The 25,181-nt window shown below is 44.4% G+C and overlaps 2 protein-coding genes across 4 annotated transcripts; both read left to right on the forward strand.

Moving 5' to 3' along the window:
* The first annotated feature begins 2,493 nt into the window (after positions 1-2,493).
* LOC133122755 (stonustoxin subunit beta-like) lies at positions 2,494-7,385 on the forward strand. Its single transcript, XM_061232904.1, has 4 exons — positions 2,494-2,613; positions 2,952-3,048; positions 3,588-3,680; positions 5,340-7,385. The coding sequence occupies exons 2-4, from the start codon at positions 2,958-2,960 to the stop codon at positions 6,845-6,847; spliced, it is 1,692 nt and encodes a 563-aa protein (XP_061088888.1). The 5' UTR covers positions 2,494-2,613; positions 2,952-2,957; the 3' UTR covers positions 6,848-7,385.
* Positions 7,386-13,798: 6,413 nt separating this feature from the next.
* LOC133122886 (stonustoxin subunit beta-like) lies at positions 13,799-20,978 on the forward strand. Of its 3 annotated transcripts, none has more exons than XM_061233141.1 (4): positions 13,799-13,886; positions 15,824-15,926; positions 17,069-17,161; positions 19,001-20,978. In XM_061233141.1, exons 3-4 carry the CDS (start codon positions 17,071-17,073, stop codon positions 20,485-20,487), a joined length of 1,578 nt encoding a protein of 525 aa, XP_061089125.1. In that variant the 5' UTR covers positions 13,799-13,886; positions 15,824-15,926; positions 17,069-17,070; the 3' UTR covers positions 20,488-20,978. The 3 variants fall into 3 exon arrangements, with proteins under 3 accessions (XP_061089125.1, XP_061089127.1, XP_061089124.1); XM_061233143.1 differs by lacking the exon at positions 13,799-13,886 and adding an exon at positions 13,982-14,051; XM_061233140.1 differs by lacking the exon at positions 13,799-13,886 and adding an exon at positions 14,496-14,574.
* Positions 20,979-25,181: the final 4,203 nt, after the last annotated feature.

A 25,181-nucleotide genomic window follows, 5' to 3' on the forward strand; every position in this document is an offset into this window, starting at 1 on the left:
GCTGGCTTAATGGTATGGGTAACAGTTAGCCTATGTTTGTTGAATGAAACTATTATTTTGAGTATATTGATGAGCAGCAATTGCAAATTGACTTTTAATTATCTATAAATGAAAGCTCTAGATGAAATGAAATGGTGGTCAGAAGTCTATGCAAAATGCCTCAGCTTCCAGTGGGGGTTACATCCCCTCCGAACCTCCCCTGTCCCTACCAATGTGAAAATCAAACCCAGTCCCTGTCAAGAGACACGTTCTACTAAGCTCCTCTCTTGCTTATTAGGGCATGGGCTTCTTCCTCCTCTATCCCTGCACTGCATGGAGGCTCTCTGTGAGGCTGGCGTTGGTGCTATCTGTGGGCCTGTCTGTGAGGCTGGCGTTGGCTCTCTGTGGGCCTGTCTGTGAGGCTGACATTGGGTCTCTGTGGGCCTGTCTGTGAGGCTGGCGTTGGTGCTATCTGTGGGCCTGTCTGTGAGGCTGGCATTGGGTCTCTGTGGGCCTGTCTGTGAGGCTGGCGTTGGGTCTCTGTGGGCCTGTCTGTGAGGCTGGAGTTGGTGCTATCTGTAGGCCTGTCTGTGGGCTGACTGGGGCCTGACTGGCACTGGTGTGGAGGCTGACTGATCCCCTCTACAAAAGCAAATGCCATTCCAATATGATATTGTCACGTTTTATGCTTGTCATGTCATGTTTCATGTTTACTTATTGTCTTAGTTATTTCATTTTCATGTCACATATTATATTAGTCTAGTCTTGCCACGTTTTTATGTTTCATTTTTTGTTACGTTTCATTTTCATGTCATGTTATGTTTCATGTTTAGTTCGTGTTACGATGTATTTTCTAGTCTTGTCATGTCACGTTTCATAATTTATTCATGTCACATTATATAGTTTATTCATGTCACAGTTTGCAAACTTGTGATGTCATGATTTATGTTGTTATGTTGTTGTTTTATTTCTTATGTTGTTCTGGTCATTGATTAGCATACACTTTTTTGTGTCTTGCATTCCTTTCATTTTCCCTCATCTTCTTACTAATCTACTAACGCTAGATCAGGATTGGGTAATACTAAAATTTTAATCATGTATTCATGTTTACCTTACGTTTCTTGTGCATGTCATTTACTAATTTAGTAACTCAAGGGCAGGATAGGTTTATTACTAACGATTACTAATTATCTTGTTAACTGGTCAATCCTCCACACCTGATTTCCATTCGCATGCTGCTCTCAAGCTATTGTCTGCACCTGTCTACACCTGCATAAAGCTCATATCTTTGCAAAATTCTTGCCTCCTGTTTTTCAGTGTCCTTTTGAGCGGTTTTCCAAGACGTTGGCGACCCGTTAAGATCCAAGCCTGTTTATTGACCATCGTTATTGACTTCTGTTTTGTTGACCACTGCCTGCCTGTACCACAAACTCTTGCCTGCTGTCTTGCCCCCTGGAGCGGATTTCGGCCTTGACTCTTCCACTGCCTTTGACTCTGAGCCTGCCAGCCTGCCGTCTGTCTGCAGCTTTCCTGGTTACTGGACTTTTTGCATGGTTTACCAATTTCGAGACCACCTTCTTAATCGGTACTGTACTTTTCTTTTGGCTGGGTTTATTGTGTATGAATTTTGCTTGTTTTTGACTACGCTCATTGGACAATACCTTAAACCCCTGACGGGACTTTATTCACATCTTTGTTGTCTGAGTCGTACATTTTAGGTCCAACCCCCACGCACCCGTCTCAACCAGGTTTTTCTATTCTGATGGTTGATGTGAACATTAACTAAAGCTCCTGACCTGTATCTGCATGATTGTATGTACAGGTATGTACAGGTACTTAAAGGTAAGTAAAGTTAACCTTTATTTGACCAAGAATACTCCATTGAGATCCAGATCTCCTTCACAAGGGAAAGGGGACCTGATTTTAAACACTAAACTTACCCAAGAAGTCAGATGTCAAATGGTTAATGAAACAGAAGTATGCCAGAAATGAGGGAGCAGAGCAGAGGTAAGTCTCTGAGGAGGAGGTGCAAATCTAAAACGCGCGCTCGCGCGTGTGTGTCTGTGCGTGTGCATCTGTGTGTGTCTGTGTGTGTGCGTGCGAGCGTGTGTGTGTGTGTGCGAGCGTGCGTGCGTGTGTGTGAGTGTGCGCGTGTGCGCGTGAGTGTGTGCGTGTGTGTATATGTGTGTGTGTGTGTGTGTGTGTGCGTATGTGTGTGTGTGTGTGTGCATCTGTGTGCGCATGTGTGTATGTGTATATGTGTGTGTGAGTGCATGAGTGTGTGTGTGTGTGTGCATCTGTGTGTGCATGTGTGTGTGTGAGTGCGTGCGTCTGTGTGCAGGTGCAGATCTAAAAGTGCAGACTGAGGTACATTACCTGAGATATAGGCGTGTTCATCAGGTACATTACCTGATATATAGGCGTGTTTATCAGGTACATTACCTGAGATATAGGCGTGTTTATCAGGTACATTAGCTGGGATGTGTCACAGATCAGGCAATCAGAACCAAGCGCGGAGACGGCAGAATAAGCGGGTTTGTTAACAGAGTGACACAGTGAGATGGCAGAATAAGCGGGTTTGTTAACAGAGTGACACAGTCCACGTTCCAGAGCCAGCGAACAGGAAGGACTCAGGTATGGCTGTTTGTGGTGGCGGGGGCAGGTGAAGGTGAGAAACAGCAATGCAGATGAAGCAGAACCATGTCCAGGGATGAGTGATAATTCATGTGTCTGGACAGAAAGATATGTGGATGTTTTGTATTTGGAAATATTGCAAAAATTCAAGCAAAGCGGGGAGATGTTTCCTAATTCATTATTGAGGCTCCATTGAGAGGTTTTTTAATGGCAACGTCTTTATTGAAAGGGTTAGAGATTAATGGCATTTTATTCCCACAACCTGGTTCATCGGGTTTAAGGTAATAGCTCAGGGAAATGAAATGTCTTCTTCACTTAATTTTTGTTTTGTTTTACAGGTTCCCATGAGAGCAGAAGTGTGTGTTGCAGGATCTGTATTTTATTTAAACAAGCGGAGAAAATCAGACACGAGGGACATTCATCTGAGCATCACAGGTCAGATTCTTCTGTGTGTGTGAGTGCATGTGTCTATATGTATAGGTGTGTGTGAGTGCATGAGTGTGTGTGTGTATGCGTGTGTGTGCCTGTGTGTATGTGTATATGTATATGTGAGTGCATGAGTGTGTGTGTCTGTGTGTCTGTGTATATTTGTGTGTGTGTGTGCGAGTGTGTGTGTGTATGTGAGTGTGTGTGTGTATATGCGTGTCTGTGTGTGCGTGTGTGTGTCTCTGTGTCATATATGGTTATCTCTGTGGATGCATTTTCCCACATGGAAATTCATAGCATAGCCATAAGAACATAAGAATCATCTTCATTTTAGGCATCACATAACTTGTTTTCAAGCTCTGAGTAAAATAAACAATGTTGGAAATGTAGAAGACACAATGCACAAGGCTCCTATGTGCATTGGTTTGCTTGTGGTAATGAATTGTATGTTTGGGAGTTTGTTTTCCCTTGTTGGCTTTGTCTAATAGTCCTGGTTTGCTGCTCCTGTATTGTATGAAAAAGCCAAGGGCAAATTGTATTCTTCACAGTCATGGATGCAGAGACTATTGAAATTGCAGCCCTTGGACGGCCCCTGCATCCTGGCATGCTGTATGACTGTCGCAACGACACCTTTATCCCAGGTAATGTACCTGTTAAACACACCTTTACTGCAGGTAATGTACCTGTTAAACACACCTTTATCCCAGGTAATGTACCTGTTAAACACTCCTTTACTGCAGGTAATGTACCTGTTAAACACACCTTTATCCCAGGTAATGTACCTGTTAAACACACCTTTATCCCAGGTAATGTACCTGTTAAACACACCTTTACTGCAGGTAATGTACCTGTTAAACACACCTTTATCCCAGGTAATGTACCTGTTAAACACACCTTTATCCCAGGTAATGTACCTGTTAAACACACCTATATCCCAGGTAATGTACCTGTTAAACACACCTTTATCCCAGGTAATGTACCTGTTAAACGCACCTTTATCCCAGGTAATGTACCTGTTAAACACACCTTTATCCCAGGTAATGTACCTGTTAAACACACCTTTATCCCAGGTAATGTACCTGTTAAACACACCTTTATCCCAGGTAATGTACCTGTTAAACACACCTTTATCCCAGGTAATGTACATGTTAAACACACCTTTATCCCAGGTAATGTACCTATTAAACACACCTTTATCCCAGGTAATGTACCTATTAAACACACCTTTATCCCAGGTAATGTACCTATTAAACACAGCTATACCCCAGGTAATGTCCCTGTTAAACACACCTATATCCCAGGTAATGTACCAGTCAAACACACCTTTATCCCAGGTAATGTACCTGTTAAACACACCTTTATCCCAGGTAATGTACCTGTTAAACACAACTTTATCCCAGGTAATGTACCTGTTAAACACACCTTTATCTCAGGTAATGTACCTGTTAAACACACCTTTATTCCAGGTAATGTACCTGTTAAACATACCTTTATCTCAGGTAATGTATCTGTTAAACGCACCTTTATCTCAGGTAATGTACCTGTTAAACGCACCTTTATCTCAGGTAATGTACCTGTTAAACACACCTTTATCCTAGCTAATGTACCTGTTAAACACACCTTTATCTCAGGTAATGTAATGTTTAAAGTAATCCTTTAAAATCCATTAAGTGTTGCATAAAACACAAAACTAAAATTTCCCTCAGTGAAATTTAAGGTCAGCTACAGATTACCTTAAGTCTCGGTAAACAAGTTTTTTTTCAAGTTTTAATTAAGAACCATTTCTAAAATGGAGATTTAGCATTACATTCCATTAATTACATCTTATCCAGAGTGACTTACAGTTGATTAGACTAAGCAGGAGACAATCCTTCCCTGGAGCAATGCAGGGTTAAGGGCCTTGCTCAAGGGCCCAACGGCTGTGTCGATCTTATTTTGGCTACACCAGGGATCAAACCACTGACCTTGCAGGTCCCAGTCATGTACCCTAACCACTACACAACAGGCCACCCCGAAAGATCTTTCTGTCAGATATATCATAGTACTGACAGCTTTTCCCTCTTTTCGCTGGTATCAATATAAATTTGCTGAAATCCAGACATCTTAATTGCTTTTGTTTCAATAACATAACTGACTCTGTTCAGCAAATGTCTCCAAGCTGACAACCTGAAGTTTGCTTATTTGTTTAAGTATGTGTATATACTGTACAATGAATATATTATTATTCATTCATTAGAAATGAATGAAAACACTTTGATGGTAATGTTATTGATAAATGACTGAAATGTCCTCTGTGTTAGGAGTCTTACTGTGGGATCAAGAAGCCATCAGAAAAGATGTTGATGTGAAACCACAGCCCCTCACGCGTGTTGATGTTAGCACATGTGACTCTCTCAGTGAGAAGACCCAGCTGATGGATGTCAGTGCCTCGCTGACAGCAAGCTTCCTGGCAGGGCTGGTGGGGGTGGGGGGGTCGGGCAGCTACCTGAATGACACATTGTCCTCCATGCGACAGTGCAGGGCCACAATGCACTACAAACAAACGACTCAGTTCAAGCAGCTGACTATGACCCAGGTGGGCAAAGTGATATACCCCGAAGTGTTTGACAAGAAGAGTGCCACCCATGTGGTGACAGCAGTACTGTATGGGGGTGAGGTCTTCATGGTCTTCGACCAGATGGCGTCAAATGAGGAGGACAAGAAAGTTATTCAGGGGAACCTGGATTCGTCCACCATTAAGATCCCTAAAGTTGATATCAGCAGTTTGGGAAAATTGAAGCTGACAGACAAGGAGATGAAGAAGGTGAAGAAGTTCAGCTGCACGTTCCACAGCAATTTAGCGCTGGAGAACAACCCCACCACTTATGAGGAAGCTGTGCAGTTGTACAAAAAGCTCCCGGAGCTAATAGGGGATGGGAGTAAAGCGGTGCCTGTGAAGGTCTGGCTCTATCCTCTGACAAACCTGGACCAATGCGCAGCCCAGCTGGTCACCAAGATCAGTGAAAATCTGGTGACACTTTTGGAAGTCAGGATGGGCCAGTTACACAAGGCCCAAATGAGAGCTGACGACGCCATACAACGATGTGAGGCCATTAAGGTCACCGATTTAAAAGAGAACCTGGTCAAATTCAAAAACATATTGGCCACTTACAAAGACACCGTCCAGAATAATCTGAGCAAACTTCTGCCAGCTATCCGGGATGGGACAGAGGGGGAAGAGAAACTGGTGGCCACTCTGAAATTCATCGATGAGTCATCATTCACTCCTGACAAGATGGAAAAATGGCTTGATGATAAAGAGTCTGAAGTAGGGGTGCTGGAAAGCTACATCAATCTTCTGAAGCATTGTGACATTGTGCCACCTGGACCTGAGCTGAATGCAGTTCTCGGTGATCCAACCATTGACCGTGTCTGCATCTTCAACTTCACCTCTCTGAAGAAGGAGGAGCTGTACCTCTCAAACCTGTTTGAGTGCCTGGCTTCTGAAGAGTTCAGGGCAATGCAAAACATCTCTGTAGCTCAGGACCTCAGCTTCAAAGAGGAGGCCCAGCCTTGGTTCAATGACCCACAGATCTCTGCGGAGATGAGACGTACACTGGCAGATTTTCAGTTCAAATTGAAATTTTTTAAATTTCTCAAACATTTAAAATCTAAATTCATCATTAGCTACACTTCAGACCCCTCACGCCAAGGAGCTGTTTTTTATACATTTAAACAAGGGAAACTGCAAGACGAGACAGATTCCCCATACAGGAACATTGAAAGTGAAGACAATAGTGCAAAAAACAAAAATAAATCTTATTCATGAGATCATCCAGTGAGTGGCTGATCTGTGAGCAGAAACGCATTGTTAAGAAGAGAGGTCAAAGGGGAAGGGCCAGACTGGTCAAAGCTAACAGGAAGGTGACAGTAACGCAAATAACCACACATTAAAACAGTGGTTTGCAGAAGAGCATCTCTGAACACACAACACATCATAACTCTAAGTGGATAGGCTACAGCACTTGAAAAAATAAATGTATTAAATACCTAAGTGCTGACTGAATGCATTTTCCCTAACAGAAAAAGTGTAGTTGTAGTATAATAATCAGTTTTTCTTTTTCTTAATCAGACCTTGATAATTAGATATTTCTCTTAACATTTTAATGTTTTGGATTTTCATGTAATCCTTTGTTTGATTTATAGTCTAATAATCATAATAATAATAATAATCACAATAGTAGTAATATTGCTGTTTGAATGCAATTTTCTTTGATTTGTGTTCAATACAGATGAAGGCTTTGTGTTTAATATAGATTCATGTGTTATCAGATTTTCCCAAAATGACAATAAAGCATTAGAACGTTGATATTGTTTAGTGTTTAATCTTTTGATATTGACATCAAACCAGGACACACACACACACACACACACACACACACACACACACACACACACGCAGCCTCATTTAAACTGCAAGGCTACCTTCACTCTTTAAACAGTGATTTATCACATTGCCCTAAGGGTGTTACAAACCTGGAACTGAAACTGGTCTGCCCAGCATTTTCACACAACCATCAAAATTATTTCATTAATTCAGGAACCACACCCGGGGGAAAGCATCTGAATGCAAAACATGTCTTGTCACTGCCAGAGTGGTTAACGTACGCTGGCACTCACCTCTGGCAGTCACATCACAGTAATTACACTAATGCCAAATGCCTAACTGAAATAATTTCTCCAGAGATTTAGCTGCTAGTTGCTAGTTTTTCTAATAAAGCCCACTGCTTTATTAGAAAAAAACAAATATACGTTGTTTTTTGTTCATACATACAGTGAAGGACTGTGTATTGGTTCACCCGTGTAAATCCCAGCTTGACCAGCTGGAAATTGCCAGCTGATGGGTTCAGGAAAAGGGAATAGATCTCTTTAGCTCAACAATTCAGCTTCACAGAGGAGGATGAAATAATTATTCAAGAGGTTTAGCTGCTAGTAGTAGCCCACTGCTAATTCTTTTTGAATTGGAAAAACAAATATACATTGTTTTTTGTTCATACATATAGCACACATACAGTAAAGGAATATGTATTGGTCTACCCTAGTGTAAAACCCAGCTATGACCAGCTTGAATTACCAGCTCCCAGCTGTTTCATAACATAGCGTGAGCTGGTCAAACCATGTCAAGCTGGGAGCTGGTCTGAACTGGTCAACCAGCTAAACCATGTTGAGCTGGGAGCTGGTCTGAACTGGTCAACCAGCTAAACCATGTTGAGCTGGGAGCTGGTCTGAACTGGTCGACCAGCTAAACCATGTTGAGCTGGGAGCTGGTCTGAACTGGTCGACCAGCTAAACCATGTTGAGCTGGGAGCTGGTCTGAACTGGTCGACCAGCTAAACCATGTTGAGCTGGGAGCTGGTCTGAACTGGTCGACCAGCTAAACCATGTTGAGCTGGGAGCTGGTCTGAACTGGTCGACCAGCTAAACCATGTTGAGCTGGGAGCTGGTCTGAACTGGTCGACCAGCTAAACCATGTTGAGCTGGGAGCTGGTCTGAACTGGTCAACCAGCTAAACCATGTTGAGCTGGGAGCTGGTCTGAACTGGTCAACCAGCTAAACCATGTTGAGCTGGGAGCTGGTCTGAACTGGTCAACCAGCTAAACCATGTCGAGCTGGGAGCTGGTCTGAACTGGTCAACCAGCTAAACCATGTTGAGCTGGGAGCTGGTCTGAACTGGTCGACCAGCTAAGCCATGTTCAGCTGGGAGCTGGTCTGAACTGGTCGACCAGCTAAACCATGTTGAGCTGGGAGCTGGTCTGAACTGGTCGACCAGCTAAACCATGTTGAGCTGGGAGCTGGTCTGAACTGGTCGACCAGCTAAACCATGTTGAGCTGGGAGCTGGTCTGAACTGGTCGACCAGCTAAACCATGTTGAGCTGGGAGCTGGTCTGAACTGGTCAACCAGCTAAACCATGTCGAGCTGGGAGCTGGTCTGAACTGGTCAACCAGCTAAACCATGTTGAGCTGGGAGCTGGTCTGAACTGGTCAACCAGCTAAACCATGTTGAGCTGGGAGCTGGTCTGAACTGGTCAACCAGCTAAACCATGTCGAGCTGGGAGCTGGTCTGAACTGGTCAACCAGCTAAACCATGTTGAGCTGGGAGCTGGTCTGAACTGGTCGACCAGCTAAGCCATGTTCAGCTGGGAGCTGGTCTGAACTGGTCGACCAGCTAAACCATGTTGAGCTGGGAGCTGGTCTGAACTGGTCGACCAGCTAAACCATGTTGAGCTGGGAGCTGGTCTGAACTGGTCGACCAGCTAAACCATGTTGAGCTGGGAGCTGGTCTGAACTGGTCGACCAGCTAAACCATGTTGAGCTGGGAGCTGGTCTGAACTGGTCAACCAGCTAAACCATGTTGAGCTGGGAGCTGGTCTGAACTAGTCAACCAGCTAAACCATGTTGAGCTGGGAGCTGGTCTGAACTGGTCAACCAGTTACCAGCAGTTTCAAAACCTACTTTTCAGCAGGTGTATCTACATCACACATTTGCATATGCAGTACATGTACTCGTTGGGATTGTTTTTGCTGCACCCTTAGAAGTGCTCCCCCTGCTGGCAGGCAGAGGCCCAGGGTCTCAGTCCACACTGCTTCTGGACCAGCTGCCACTCGCCAACTCTTCCGCATCCTGGGCGACGACAAAGACTTTGGCCATCGAGTTCCAGACTTTGGCGACCTCGGCTGGTTGATACCACATTGCGTTACAAATGCCGCGTTCTACAGCGGTCTGCCTGATCGAATACACGATGAACTGACCACCTGTGAGCTGCCCTCTACTCTGGACGGACTGATTGACCTGGCCATCCACGTGGATTCACGCCTGAGGGATCGACATTGTGAGACGTACCAGGGAACCCGGCAACCCCAGAACAACACTCCTAGTCATCAGCCCCTGGTAGAGAACCCCGATCCTGAACATATATAAGTCAGCCGCACCAGGCTATTTTAGGAGAGAGAGAGACAGATTTTGGTATGACTCTACCAGGTCATCATGTCAGCAACTGCCCGATAAAAGGAAATGTCGACCAGTAAGTGAGGGGGTTCTGACGAGCGCTTCTATTGATCCAACCCCCTCTACCTCCCGATCCACCCTGTGCGCCGCTATTTGCTTGGAGGGGGTACGACTCCAAGTGCGGGTTCTCCTCGACTCGGGAGCTGATGCCGATTTCATTTTCCCCACTGTGGCCAGTCGGCTGGGAGTACCCACCTCAACCTTGATGCAAGCTCCCATCGCTGCCCCCTTGCCCAAAGTGGATACTGTCACCTCACCTGTCAGCCCTATGATTTTGGGGAACCACCAAGAGGAGGTTGCCTTCCCCCTTTATGAAGTCATTTCTTGTTCCTGTGGTTTTGGGCAGACTATAGCTGTTACGCTACAACCCTCAGGACTGGGTCCACGGGCTGGAGCCCCGGCTGCCATGTGTCCTGCCTCCAGTCAGTCCACACCTGCCCTGGTGACCAAAGCCACCTAGTCTTCAGCAAGTCCCAGGCCTGCTCCCTGCCACCTGCTCCCTGCCTCCTCTGCGGTATTATGATTGCACCCATAGACCTGTCACTACGAGCACCTGGCGGTCGAGCTGCATGTTCATGCCTGTTTTCCATTCTGGTCCCTCATTACAACATTATAAGGCATTTAGCAGATGACCCTTGAAGAATACATCAACTTACAAACTAGCATACCACAGTTGGCAGCTAGAATACCCTGAGTACAACAATACAATAGCTAATATAAAACACAACAATATCTATTTATAACTATATAAGTGCCATTATAGTCTATGGCATATACAAGGCTAATCATGGTGGTGAGGTAGGGAGGGAAACGTGCAGCCTGAAGAGTTGAGTCTTCAGTCTGTGTTTGAAAGAGGTCAGAGACTTGGTCATTCTACCACCGTGCCGTTCTGCTTTTTTACTTTGCTCCTACTTTGCTTGTCCTGTTTTCTGCTCATCATTCGTTTCACCTGTTCATTGTTTCCTGATTCTGAGTTACCAAACTTTTGCCTGTGACCATGAACACGTTTTGGATTATCTTTGCCATGGCTGTTTGCCCTGTTATCGATACCCTAGACTATTGAATATGAACTGTGTAATCTTCTACATTCCTTGAACATTCCGCACTTCTTATGGTTATGGGTATTCACTTTATAGTACAATGCACCTGCATGGTACAATTACTGTGGAACCACAGCGCCCTCCGCTGGCCAGCCCGAGAACTGCAGTCAGTGAACAGGACATGCAGGTGTCACATGCATTTGTGGTCCTTGATAATTGCTCATTGCTTCATAAGTTCCCAACCTTGGTCCTGGGGGGCCTCAGTGTATGGGGGTTTTTGTTCCAACCACAGAATTTTAACAGGCTGTTAGTTTTAGGAATTATTTACCCTCTTCAGACATATCATGTCTGAAATAGCAATGAAGAATAAAAAACAATATGCTGTGCTTTTTGTGCTATATTGTAACAACATGAAAAGGGTAACAAAATGTTGGTCATACTATTTCTGTAAGGTTTTAATGGCCACATTTTCACCATTTAGGAGCCTTTTGATTCACCCCAGTCTTTAATTTGATCAGTAAAATACATTTCCTCTTTTTATGTAATTATTTGCACTATAGCACAATGAGCACAACCTGGACATCAAACTGGTCTTGTAGTCTTCAGTCATTTCTGACCTCTCTCATTAACAAGGCTTTTCCGTCTGCAGAACTGCTGCTCACTGGATGTTTTTTGTTTTTCACACCATTCTAGGTAAACTCTAGAGACTGTTGTGTGTGAAAATTCCAGGAGATCAGCAGTCTCTGAGATACTCAAACCAGCCCATCTGGCACCAACAAATATACCACTGTCGCGTTTCATGTTCATTCAAAAATTCATTAATTCAGAATTTTTTTAATGGTTTCTGATCTCCAGCAACAAACTATTAAATATTGCGGGAGCTGGCTTAATGGTATGGGTAACAGTTAGCCTATGTTTGTTGAATGAAACTATTATTTTGAGTATATTGATGAGCAGCAATTGCAAATTGACTTATAATTATCTATAAATGAAAGCTCTAGATGACATGAAATGGTGGTCAGAAGTCTATGCAAAATGCCTCAGCTGCCAGTGGGGGTTACATCCCCTCCGAACCTCCCCCATTTGTGTCCCTACCAATGTGAAAATCAAACCCAGTCCCTGTCAAGAGACACCAATGTTCTACTAAGCTCCTCTCGGAGACTGGGAACTGATGTTGTGTCAATTTGAACTGATTTGCTTATTAGGGCATGGGCTTCTTCCTCCTCTATCTCTGCACTGCATGGAGGCTCTCTGTGAGGCTGGCATTGGGTCTCTGTGGGCCTGTCTGTGAGGCTGGCGTTGGTGCTATCTGTGGGCCTGTCTGTGAGGCTGGCGTTGGTGCTATCTATGGGCCTGTCTGTGAGGCTGACATTGGTGCTATCTGTGGGCCTGTCTGTGTGGCTGGCATTGGTGCTATCTGTGGGCCTGTCTGTGAGGCTGGCGTTGGGTCTCTGTGGGCCTGTCTGTGAGGCTGGCATTGGGTCTCTGTGGGCCTGTCTGTGAGGCTGGCATTGGGGCTCTCTGTGAGGCATTGGGTCTCTGTGGGCCTGTCTGTGAGGCTGGCATTGGGGCTCTCTGTGAGGCATTGGGTCTCTGTGGGCCTGTCTGTGAGGCTGGCATTGGGGCTCTCTGTGAGGCTGGCATCGGGGCTCTCTGTGGGCCTGTCTGTGTGGCTGGCTTTGGGTCTCTGTGGGCCTGTCTGTGAGGCTGGCGTTGGTGCTATCTGTGGGCCTGTCTGTGTGGCTGGCTTTGGGTCTCTGTGGGCCTGTCTGTGAGGCTGGCGTTGGTGCTATCTGTGGGCCTGTCTGTGAGGCTGGCGTTGGTGCTATCTGTGGGCCTGTCTGTGAGGCTGGCGTTGGTGCTATCTGTGGGCCTGTCTGTGAGGCTGACTTGGGCCTGACTGGCACTGGTGTGGAGGCTGACTGATCCCCCTCTACAAAAGCAAATACCATTCCAATATGATATTGTCACGTTTTATGCTTGTCATGTCATGTTTCATGTTTAGTTATTGCCTTAGTTATTTTATTGTCATGTCACATATTATGTTAGTCTAGTCTTTTTTTCTATTCTGATCATTTGTGAACATTAACTAAAGCTCCTGACCTGTATCTGCATGATTGTATGCATTTCACTGCTGCCAGACGATTGGCTGATTTAGATGATTGCATTAATAAGTGTTCAAACTCAACAGGTGAATGAACAAACAACTAAGCTGCATCACATGCAAACTGAACACATGAATTAATAAAATGCCATTTGCGGTTTGATTAAAGCAGGATTTATTTTATTGCAAAAGAGCTGGTTGTTATCTTGAGGGCGACATTGGCTCAGGTGGCAAGAGCAGTCGGAGGGTTGAGTAAGACAAAGACACCTAACCCCTAAATGCTCCTGACGAGCTGGTTGGTGCCTTGCATGGCAGCCAATTGCCTGTTGGTGTATGTATGAATGGGTGAATTGCAAGCATAAATTGTACAGTGCTTTAGATAAAGGCGCTATATGAATGCCAACCATTTACCATCATTCATCACCATCACATTTGGCATTTATCATTCATCAGGACGGCAGACAAAAAGTCAATCCCACGCCCAATCAGAAGCCCCACCCATGGATACAGATCCATGTTTCAGCTATAAATCTGCTTCCAGCAGCAAGAAAACGCAGTTCTGCTGTTTCGCGCCGAGCAAGATTGAGATGTGCAATAGTGTTACATCAGAGGTTAAGCCACACAGCTTTTGAAACTTTAATGTTTATTTAACCTTAAAGGTAAGTAAAGTTAACCTTTATTTGACCAAGAATACTCCATTGAGATCCAGATCTCCTTCACAAGGGAAGGGGGACCTGATTTTAAACACTAAACTTACCCAAGAAGTCAGATGTCAAATGGTTAATGAAACAGAAGTATGCCAGAAATGAGGGAGCAGAGCAGAGGTAAGTCTCTGAGGAGGAGGTGCAAATCTAAAACGTGTGTGTGTGTGTGTGTGTGTGTGTGCATCTGTGTGTGTGTGTGTGTGTGTGTGAGTGTGTGTGAGTGTGTGTATGTGAGTGTGTGTGTGTGTATGTGAGTGTGTGTGTGAGTGTGTGTGTGTGAGTGCATGAGTGTGTGTGTGTGTGTGTGTGTGAGTGCATGAGAGTGTGAGTGTGAGTGTGTGCGTGCGTGCGTGTGTGCATCTGTGTGTGCATGTGTGTGTGTGTGTATATGTGTGTGTGAGTGCGTGCGTCTGTGTGCAGATGCAGACTGAGATATAGGCGTGTTCATCAGGTACATTACCTGAGATATAGGCGTGTTTATCAGGTACATTACCTGAGATATAGGCGTGTTTATCAGGTACATTACCTGGGATGTGTCACAGATCAGGCAATCAGAACCAAGTGCGGAGATGGCAGAATAAGCGGGTTTGTTAACAGAGTGACACAGTCCACGTTCCAGAGCCAGCGAACAGGAAGGACTCAGGTATGGCTGTTTGTGGTGGCGGGGGCAGGTGAAGGTGAGAAACAGCAATGCAGACGAAGCAGAACCATGTCCAGGGATGAGTGATCATTCAGGTGTCTGGACAGAAAGATATGTGGATGTTTTGTATTTGGAAATATTTGGGGACACTTGAGGATCTGGGTGCAGTTTTGGGAAAACTCATGTGGAATTGGAATGCCTGTTGATATCTTTACCAGATTTTGTATAGAAGTTTACATCAATTTTGTGCACAAACATAATATAGGCCTGGGTTTGTCCTCAACTTAGAAATTGGTATATTCATTGCCAAACTATAAAAACACAAGCCTTTTTGTCATTGTTTTGTATTTTAGTGTAACTTTTGAGTACACTGTATGGACATGCTCTGACATGTTTCTGGATGGAACAAGTCTCTTATTTAACTGAGCAGTAAAACGTTTTTGAGATATTGACACTTTTATAGGACTAGTACAAAATGACAAAATGGATGGAAATTGCCCTCTAGGGGAGCAACATTGAAATGGTTAACTATACATGGGAACTAAATCAGTTGGAGCAATCGGTTTATGTCAAGTTATGGTCAGGCTCAGGGAAACGTGTCAGCACAGACATCAAGACTCAGTTGGCTGAACAAGTTGAAGCAGGTAATGTCAGGTAGTATTATTCAACCTGCAGCATTGGAATGCTGTGGAGTCATAGCACTAGCCAAGGCTGTGGAGTCATAGCACTAGCCAAGGCTGTGGAGTCATAGCACTAGCCAAGGCTGTGGAGTCATAGCACTAGCCAAGGCTGTGGAGTCATAGCACTAGCCAAGGCTGTGGAGTCATAGCACTAGCCAAGGCTGTGGAGTTTGTTTTGTCTCCCAGGAACGTAAGCCCCTGTTGATTGCATACTTTCATCCACGACTGCTGCATGGTCCCCAGAAAAATCACATCTCAGTGTGTGAACAATGAAACATCACATCTCAGTGTGTGAACAATACAACATCATCTCTGAGTGAACGATGAAGGCTGTGCTGTTTGTGTGAGTGAATGCACACCTGCACACATTGCAAAAATTCAAACAAAGTGGGGAGATGTTTCCTAATTCATTATTGAACAAGGCTCCATTGAGAGGTTTTTTAATGCAACGTCTTTATTGAAAGGGTGAGAGATTAATGGCATTTTATTCCCACAACCTGGTTCATCGGGTTTAAGGTAATAGCTCAGGGAAATGAAATGTCTTCTTCACTTAATTTTTGTTTGTTTTACAGGTTCCCATGAGAGCAGAAGTGTGTGTCGCAGGATCTGTATTTTAAGTGTATTTAAACAAGCAGAGTAAATCAGACACGAGGGACATTCATCTGAGCATCACAGGTCAGATTCTTCTGTGTGTGTGTGTGTGTGTCTATATGTATATGTGTTTGTGTGAGTGCATGAGTGTGTGTGTGAGTGTGAGTGTGTGTGTATGCGTGTGTGAGAGTGTGTGTGTGTGCGTCTGTGTGTGCATGTGAGTGTGTGTATATGCGTGTGTGCGTGTGTGTGTCTGTGTGTGTGTGTATGCATGTGTGTGCGTGTGTGTATGTGTATATGTATGTGTGAGTGCATGAGTGTGTGTGTGAGTGTGAGTGTGTGTGTATGCGTGTGTGAGAGTGTGTGTGTGTGCGTCTGTGTGTGCATGTGAGTGTGTGTGTATATGCGTGTGTGCGTGTGTGTGTCTGTGTGTGTGTGTATGCATGTGTGTGCGTGTGTGTATGTGTATGTGTATATGTATGTGTGAGTGCATGAGTGTGTGTGTGAGTGTGAGTGTGTGTGTGCTTCTTTCTGTATGTGTATGTGTGTGTGTGCATGAGTGTGTGTGAGTGTGAGTGCATCTTTGTGTGTGTGTGCGTGAGTGCGTGTGTGTGTGTGTGTATGTATACAAAACATTTAAATGATCCTAGTTATTGGATAATTACATCATTATTTACTGTTGGGCTGTATTAGGCTCCCAGCTGTTGTGTTATAATGATCTGTTGAGCTCATTCCTACACACTGATGAAGGCATTCTTTTGAAACATGATAGTGAATCAGAGTCCTTTTCTGCGTGTTCTTACTGGTTTTTCACAAACAGGTTTCATAAAATCCAGATTGACAATATCTGAAGACTTCTGCACATGGATCATTGTGCCAGAGATGCCCACACCCCATCTGCAAAGAAGGCTTTTGCCATGCAATGGTTCTTACTAATAATATTTGCTCTTTGCAGTTCCCCATTTCCAGAGGCACTAGTCAGGGCTTCTCACCCTCCCCCTCCTCTGTTTGCTTTAGTTTAGGCTTGTTTTCAAGCTCTGAGTATAATAAACAATGTTGGAAATGCAGAAGACACAATGAACAAGGCTCCTATGTGCATTGGTTTGCTTGTGGTAATGAATTGTATGTTTGGGAGTTTGTTTTCCCTTGTTGGCTTTGTCTAATAGTCCTGGTTTGCTGCTCCTGTATTGTATGAAAAAGCCAAGGGCAAATTGTATTCTTCACAGTCATGGATGCAGAGACTATTGAAATTGCAGCCCTTGGACGACCCCTGCAGCCTGGCATGCTGTATGACTGTCGCAGAGACACCTTTATCCCAGGTAATGTACCTGTTAAACACACCTTTATCTCAGGTAATGTACCTGTTAAACACACCTATACCCCAGGTAATGTACCTGTTAAACACAACCTTATCCAAGGTAACATACCTGTTAAACATTACATTAGATTACATTAATGGCATTTGGCAGACGCTCTTATCCAGAGCGATGTACAACAAAGTGCATACCCATAACCTGGGATAAGTGCGCTGAAAGACCCTAGAGTGAGACGGGTGCGTGGGGGCTGGACCCAAAATGCACGACTCAGAAACAAAGGGTAGATAAAGTCCCGTCAGGGCTTTATTCGGGACGAATCCCAGGAGTGTAGTCAAAACAAGCAAAGTCCATACACGTAGATCCAGCCAAACAAACAATAAACAAACAAAAAGCATGGTGCAGAGGGAAGAGGCAAACTCTTAGTCGGTAAACGTGCCGGGAGGTCCGGTAGCAGGAGAGCTGTCAGCGGGGCAGAAGTACAGGCGGACGGCAGGCAGGGTCGTAGTCGAGGGCGATGCGGAAGTCGAAACCATCAGCGAGGCAAAGGTACAAAAACGGTAGGCGAGGACGTGGTCAAAAACAAACAATGGTCAACGAAACAGAAATCAATAAATCAATGGTCGGTAAACAAGCTTGGATAGTAACGTGTAATCTATGACAGTAATGCTCAAGAGTTGCTTTGATGTACAAGAGGCAGACAATTTCGCAACGAACAGAAGCGGGACTGGGCTATAAATGCAGGTGTAGACAACTAGTTAGAGAGCAGTAAGGCAATGGAAAACAGGTGCAATGGATGACAAGTTTAACAAGGTAATTAGTAATCGTTAGTAATAAACCTATCCTGCCCTAACATTAGTAAATGACATGCACAAGAAACGTAAGGTAACATGAACACATGATTCGTTTGTTAGTTTTACCCAATCCTGATCTAGCGTTAGTAGTTTTAGTAAATAGACAAATGGAAACAATTAGGGTGTGAGTGACAGAAACAGAGAGAGAAAAAGCCGGAACGCAAGGTTTGCGGAAAGACATGTAAAAGTGTATGTTTAAACAACGACCAGTCGGCGTAACAATAAACATAAATCAAAACATCACACTAAATGAACTAAGACGATAACCACTCAACATAACAAGGTAAAATAATCGTAACGAAACATAACTAGACATGACGAGAAAATAAATCGTAACAAGAAACAAACTAAACAACATGACGAACCTAGACTAACATAATACATGATAAGAAAATACGTGATTAAGACAAAATGAATAAACATAAAACATGGCAAGACAGACCTGAAACGTGACATAGAGAGAAGTACAATTTCAACTGCTACCCGCACAACAAAGATAAGGACCAGTGCCCGGTTGCATTAAACACCTTATGTGTAATTTCCCCTTTAGGTTTCCCTCAAGTTTCCCTTAAATTTAAGACGGTTGCACAACAATCCCTTAAGTGTCTCTTAAGGCTTTCCTAAAGTGAAATGTCAGAAACCCTCCAACGCACCCTGAAATATTGTATTTTCCCTTAAGTAATCCTTTAAAATCCATTAAGTGTTGCATAAAACACAAAACTAAAATTTCCCTCAGTAAAATTTAAGGTTAGCTACAGATTACCTTAAGTCTCGGTAAACAAGTTTTTTTTTTTTTTTTTTTCAAGTTTTAATCAGTCACACTGCCTCTGTTCAGCAAATGCCTCCAAGCTGACAATCTGAAGTTTGCTTATTTGTTTAAGTATGTGTATATACTGTACAATGAATATATTATTATTCATTCATTAGAAATAAATGAAAACACTTTGATGGTAATGTTATTGATAAATGACTGAAATGTCCTCTGTGTTAGGAGTCTCACTGTGGGATCAAGAATCCATCAGAAAAGATGTGGATGTGAAACCACAGCCCCTCACGCATGTTTATGTTAGCACACGTGACTCTCTCAGTGAGAAGACCCAGCTGATGGAGATCAGTGCCTCGCTGACAGCAAGCTTCATAGCAGGGCTTGTGACGGTGGAGAGGTCGGGCAGCTACCTGAATGACACATTGTCCTCCATGCGACAGTGCAGGGCCACAATACACTATAAAAAAATTATCGAGTTCAAGCAACTGACTATGACCCAATTGGGCAATGTGATATACCCCGAAGTGTTTGAGCAGAAGAGTGCCACCCATGTGGTGACAGGAGTACTGTATGGGGGTGAGGTCTTCATGGTCTTCGACCAGATGGCGTCAAATGAGGAGGACAAGCAAGTTATTCAGGGGAACCTGGATTCGTCCACCAATAAGATCCCTAAAGTTGATGTCAGCAGTTCGGGAAAAGTGAAGCTGACAGACACGGAGATGAAGAAGGTGCAGAAGTTCAGCTGCACGTTCCACAGCAATTTAGCGCTGGAGAACAACCCCACCACTTATGAGGAGGCCGTGCAGTTGTACAAAAACCTCCCGGAGCTGATGGGGGATGGGAGTAAAGCGGTGCCTGTGAAGGTCTGGCTCTATCCTCTGATGAACCTGGACCCACATGCAGCCCAGCTGGTCACCAAGATCAGTGTGGATCTGGTGACACTTTTGGAAGTCCAGATGGGCCAGTTGCACGAGGCCCAAATGAGAGCCGACGACACCACACAACGATGTGAGGCCATTAAGGTCACCGATTTAAAAGAGAAGCTGGTCAAATTCAAAAACATATTGGCCACTTACAAAGACACCCTCCAGAATAATCTAAAAAAGCTTCTGCCAGCTATCCGGGATGGGACAGAGGGGAAAGAGAAACTGGAGGCCATGCTGAAATTCATCAATGAGTCATCGTTCACTCCTGACAAGATGAGAAAATGGCTTGATGATAAAGAGTCTGAAGTAGGGGTGCTGGAAAACTACATCAATCTTCTGAAGCATTGTGACATTGTGACACCTGGACCTGAGCTGATCTCAGTTCTTGGTGATCCAGCCATTGACCGTATCTGCATCTTCAACTTCACCTCTCTGAAGGAGGAGGAGCCGTACCTCTCAAACCTGTTTGAGTGCCTGGCTTGTGAAGAGTTCAGGAAAATGGAAAATATCTCTGTAGCTCAGGGCCGCAGCTTCAAAGAGGAGGCCCAGCCTTGGTTCAATGACCGACAGATCTCTGCGGAGATGAGACGTACACTGGCACGTTTTCAGTTCAAAGTGAAAATGTTAAAATTTCTCAAACATTTAAAATCTAAATTCATCATAAGCTACACTTCAGACCCCTCACGCCAAGGAGCTGTTTTTCGTACATTTAAACAAGGGAAACTGCAAGACGAGACAGATTTCCCCTACGGGAACATTGAAAGTGAAGACAGAAAGCAGGTATAAATGGATTTGCATCTCTTTGCTCTCTCTCTCTCTCTCTCTCTCTCTCTCTCTCTCTCTCTCTCTCTCACATTGACTCACCAAGCACTTTATTAGGAACAATATTACTTTATTACACCTACATATTCATGTGATTATCACTAGTCTAGAGTTTGCAAAGAATAGTGCAAAAAACAAAAATAAATCTTATTAATGAGATCATCCAGTGAGTGGCTGATCTGTGAGCAGAAACGCATTGTTAAGAAGAGAGGTCAGAGTGGAAGGGCCAGACTGGTCAAAGCTAACAGGAAGGTGACAGTAACGCAAATAACCACACATTACAACAGTGGTAGGCAGAAGAGCATCTCTATTTTCTCTAACATAAAAAAATGCCTTTTGTAGTATAATAATCAGTTTTTCTTTTTCTTAATCAGACCTTGATAATTAGATATTTCTCTTAACATTTTAATGTTTTGGATTTTGTGGTTTGATTTATTGTATAATAATCATAATAATAATCATAATCACAATAGTAGTAATATTGCTGTTTGAATGCAGTTTTCTTTGATTTGTGTTCAATACAGATACATTTTTTGTGTTTAATATAGATTCATGTGTTATTAGATTTTCCCAAAATGACAATAAAGCATTAGAACGTTGATATTGTTTAGCGTTTAATCTTTTGATATTAACATCAAACTAGGACACACACACACACACACACACACACGTACGCAGCCTCATTTAAACTGCAAGGCTACCATCACTCTTAAAACAGAGATTCATCACATTGCCCCGAGGATGTTACAAACCTAGAACTGAAACTGGTCTTCCAAGAATTTTCACACAACCATCAAAATTCTTGAAAATCAATTACTTCATTAATTCAGGAACCACACCTGGGGGAAAGCATCTGAATGCAACACATGTCTTGTCCCTGTCCGAGTGGTTCATTTACATATGTTACCAGTCACCTGTAGCAGTCACACCACAGTAATTACACTAATGCCTGAAATAATTATTAGTTTAGCTGCTAGTTGTAGCCCACTGCTAATTCTTTTTTTAATTAGAAATGTTTTTTTGTTTTTTGTTCATACATATAGCACACACACAGTAAAGGAATATGTATTGGTATACCCTGGTGGTCTGAACTGGTCAACCAGCTACCAGCGGTTTCAAACTGGTTGTCCCAGAATATACATCTGTCCCAGATTCTGTCTGGAAAGGTCACAGTTACATAACTTACCTTCATGTATTCATTGGGATTGTTTTTGCTGCATTGTTAGGAGTGGAGGGGGTACGGACCCTGTTCAGGATAAGCGGGTTAGGATAATGAATGAATGAATGAATTCATGTTAGGAGTGGTCTGTGGTAGACAGACCATCATGAGACAATGCTGGTGGTGCAGCATGGTTGAATGTCTGTAGTTCTGCACGAGATTGCGAACTAGGTAGTTATGACAAGGCAATTTTGGCCATTTCGGGAATGATTAAGAATGCAAATACCAGGGGTGTGAGGTGTGTGGGCTGGGGCGTGGACCCAAGTGCAGAGAACCAGGCAGAGTCAGGGATAGGATGGCAAAAGGAATGAAACTTTACTGAGAACAAACACAATCAAACAGCACAATCAAGCACAATCAAGCACAAGAACATGTAAACTCATAAGCTGCAAAACCATGAGACCTTGCAACAGAAGTCAAAAGAAACTCAAGACTGAGCACTGAAACATGAAACAAGAGGGTTATACATACAAGAGACAGAATGGAAAAAAGATCAGAACTAACAAGACACAGCTGAACAGAAGACGCAAATTGGTGACTAATTGCCAGGGCCTGTGTTTTTCTGTCTCTGTAAGTCCCCTGCGTTTTCATCTTTCGTATCCCACTTTGCTTTGTGTAGTTCTGTTTTCTGATCTTCATTCCTTTTACCTGTTCATTGTTCCCTGATTTAGTTACCTGCCAGTTCGTTATTGTACTACTAATCACAAGACAGGGGAACACAGAACACAGTCATAGCGCCCTCTGGTGGACGCTTTCGAGCAGACGGACAGAGCAGCACACATTTCACCACTTGAGCAAAATATATAAACTACGCTGTAATGCTACTGTAAGCTAGACAACATTACTAATGTTCCTTTCAGAAAAATATCAGATAGCAATCCTTTTTGGAATCATTACGATAAAGATTTGATTAATTCCTTATTAACTTATTACTATGCGTGCATGTATGTATATAAGCATTAAGAAACATTCACAATAAATTATGCCATATGTATGGACACAGATGCCTGTTTCAAACACAGCAGTCAATAAGATTGAGGGAGTGAGTGAGTGAATGAGTGTGAGTGAGTGAGTGAGTGAGTGAGTGAGTGTGTGTGTGAGTATGTGTGTGAGTGTGTGTGTGTGAGTGTGTGTGGGTGTCTGTGTGAGTGTGTGTGGGTGTGTGTGTGAGTGTGTGTATGCATGTGTGAGAGTGTGTGTGGGAGTGTGAGTGTATGTGTGTGATTGTGTGTGAGTGTGTGGGTGTGTGTGTGCAGGTGTGAGAGAGTGCCGTGCCCTGGCTCTTCCCTCAAGAGGTCCTCATGCAGGTACACCTGTCACTCACACACTATCACTCACACACACACACAGACATGCACACACACTCAGTGTCACTCACACACACACACACTCACTATCACACACACACACACACACACACACACACACACACACACTATCACTCTAAACACACACACACACACACACACACACACACTCAGTATCATTCACACACACACACACACACACACACACACTCAGTGTCACTCACACACACACACACTCACTATCACACACACACACACACACACACACACACACACTATCACTCTAAACACACACACACACACACACACACACACACACACAGTATCATGCACACACACACACACACACACACACACTCAGTATCATACACACACACACACACACACTATCACTCACACACACACACTCACACACTATCACTCAGTATTGTAAGACGGAAATCATTAACATTTGGTGTCATGTGCTGGTCAGCTTGCTGACTTCCCCCTCCCGGAGCACACATTGTTAGCCCCCACCTTTTGGCCCCCATGCCTGTGGGGGAGAGCTAGAGAAGTGTTTTCCTGGTGTTTTGATGTGTCTCTTTCTCCTCCTGTAGTTACAGAGTGAGTGTGTCTGATCTGACGGAGCTGCACGTGATTGGCTACGAGCCTGAGAGGGACCTCATCCCATTGGTGCTGTCAAACTGCCAGTACAGCCTGGAGCGTGGTCAGGAGGCCGTGTCCCAGTACGACCTTCCCAGAATTCAGCAGCTGGTGCTGAGCCGCGTCCTCCAGGGGAAGCCCCTGATCGTCCTGACCGTGAGTCCAGAGACTCCACTCAGCCCCACGCACTCAACCCCTGAATCCACTCAGCCCTGCGCATTTAACCCCTGAATCCACTCAGCCCTGCGCACTTATCCCCTGAATCCACTCAGCCCTGCGCATTTAACCCCTGAACCCACTCAGCCCCGCAGTGTGTGTGTGTGTGTGTGTGTGTGGAGTGTGTGTGTGTGTGTGTGTGTGTGGAGTGTGTGTGTGTGTGTGTGTGTGTGTGTGTGGAGTGTGTGTGTGTGTGTGGAGTGTGTGTGTGTGTGTGTGTGTGTGTGGAGTGTGTGTGTGTGTGTGTGTGTGTGTGTGTGTGTGTGTGTGTGTGTGTGGAGTGTGGGTGTGTGTGTGTGTGTGAGTGTGTGTGTGGGTGTGTGTGTGTGTGTGTGTGTGGAGTGTGTGTGTGTGTGTGGAGTGTGGGTGTGTGTGTGTGGAGTGTGGAGTGTGGGTGAGTGTGTGTGTGGGTGTGTGTGTGTGTGTGGAGTGTGGAGTGTGGGTGAGTGTGTGTGTGTGTGTGTGTGTGTGTGTGTGGAGTGTGTGTGTGTGTGTGTGTGTGTGGAGTGTGTGTGTGTGTGTGTGTGTGTGTGTGTGGAGTGTGTGTGTGTGTGTGGAGTGTGTGTGTGTGTGTGTGTGTGTGTGTGTGTGTGGAGTGTGTGTGTGTGTGTGTGTGTGTGTGTGTGTGTGTGTGTGTGTGTGTGTGTGTGTGTGTGTGTGGAGTGTGGGTGTGTGTGTGTGTGTGTGTGAGTGTGTGTGTGGGTGTGTGTGTGTGTGTGTGTGTGGAGTGTGTGTGTGTGTGTGGAGTGTGGGTGTGTGTGTGTGGAGTGTGGAGTGTGGGTGAGTGTGTGTGTGGGTGTGTGTGTGTGTGTGGAGTGTGGAGTGTGGGTGAGTGTGTGTGTGTGTGTGTGTGTGTGTGTGTGTGTGTGTGTGGAGTGTGGGTGAGTGTGTGGGTGTGAAGCAGGCATACAGACTCATTGGAATGTTTTCAAGGTGTGAGCTGCAATCAGACCTGGGTTCAGTAGTATTTGTTTTGTATTCAAATACTTTTCTGCATTTGACTAAGCTTGGCTGGTGTACTGGAACAAATTAAAACAAAAGCCTAATCTGCTCCAGGCTCAAATGCAGCCAGGCAAGATCAATCGGGCTCAGAAAAGCATTTGCATCCTAAACTAATACTACCTGAGGCCAGGTCCGGCTGCAGCGGGACACTCACCCGCCATTTTGGCTCCATTGCAGGGACTTCCTGTCCTGTTCAGCAGGCAGGGCCGCCATTACCAGCGCATCTTCGCGGACGTGAAGGCCAAGGTCGGGCAGGTCAGTCTCCCCGCCGC

Source organism: Conger conger, chromosome 2, assembly GCF_963514075.1.
Source record: "Conger conger chromosome 2, fConCon1.1, whole genome shotgun sequence".
NCBI classification, from domain to species: Eukaryota; Metazoa; Chordata; class Actinopteri; order Anguilliformes; family Congridae; genus Conger; species Conger conger.

Bases quoted from the DNA above. Each gene is read 5' to 3' on its own strand.
- LOC133122755 (XM_061232904.1), top strand. From the start codon at position 2,958: ATGAGAGCAGAAGTGTGTGTTGCAGGATCTGTATTTTATTTAAACAAG. The intron at 3,049-3,587 runs GTCAGATTCTTC...TATTCTTCACAG, and splicing joins CATTCATCTGAGCATCACAG to TCATGGATGCAGAGACTATT. The intron at 3,681-5,339 runs GTAATGTACCTG...CCTCTGTGTTAG, and splicing joins CAACGACACCTTTATCCCAG to GAGTCTTACTGTGGGATCAA.
- LOC133122886 (XM_061233141.1), top strand. From the start codon at position 17,071: ATGGATGCAGAGACTATTGAAATTGCAGCCCTTGGACGACCCCTGCAG. The intron at 17,162-19,000 runs GTAATGTACCTG...CCTCTGTGTTAG, and splicing joins CAGAGACACCTTTATCCCAG to GAGTCTCACTGTGGGATCAA.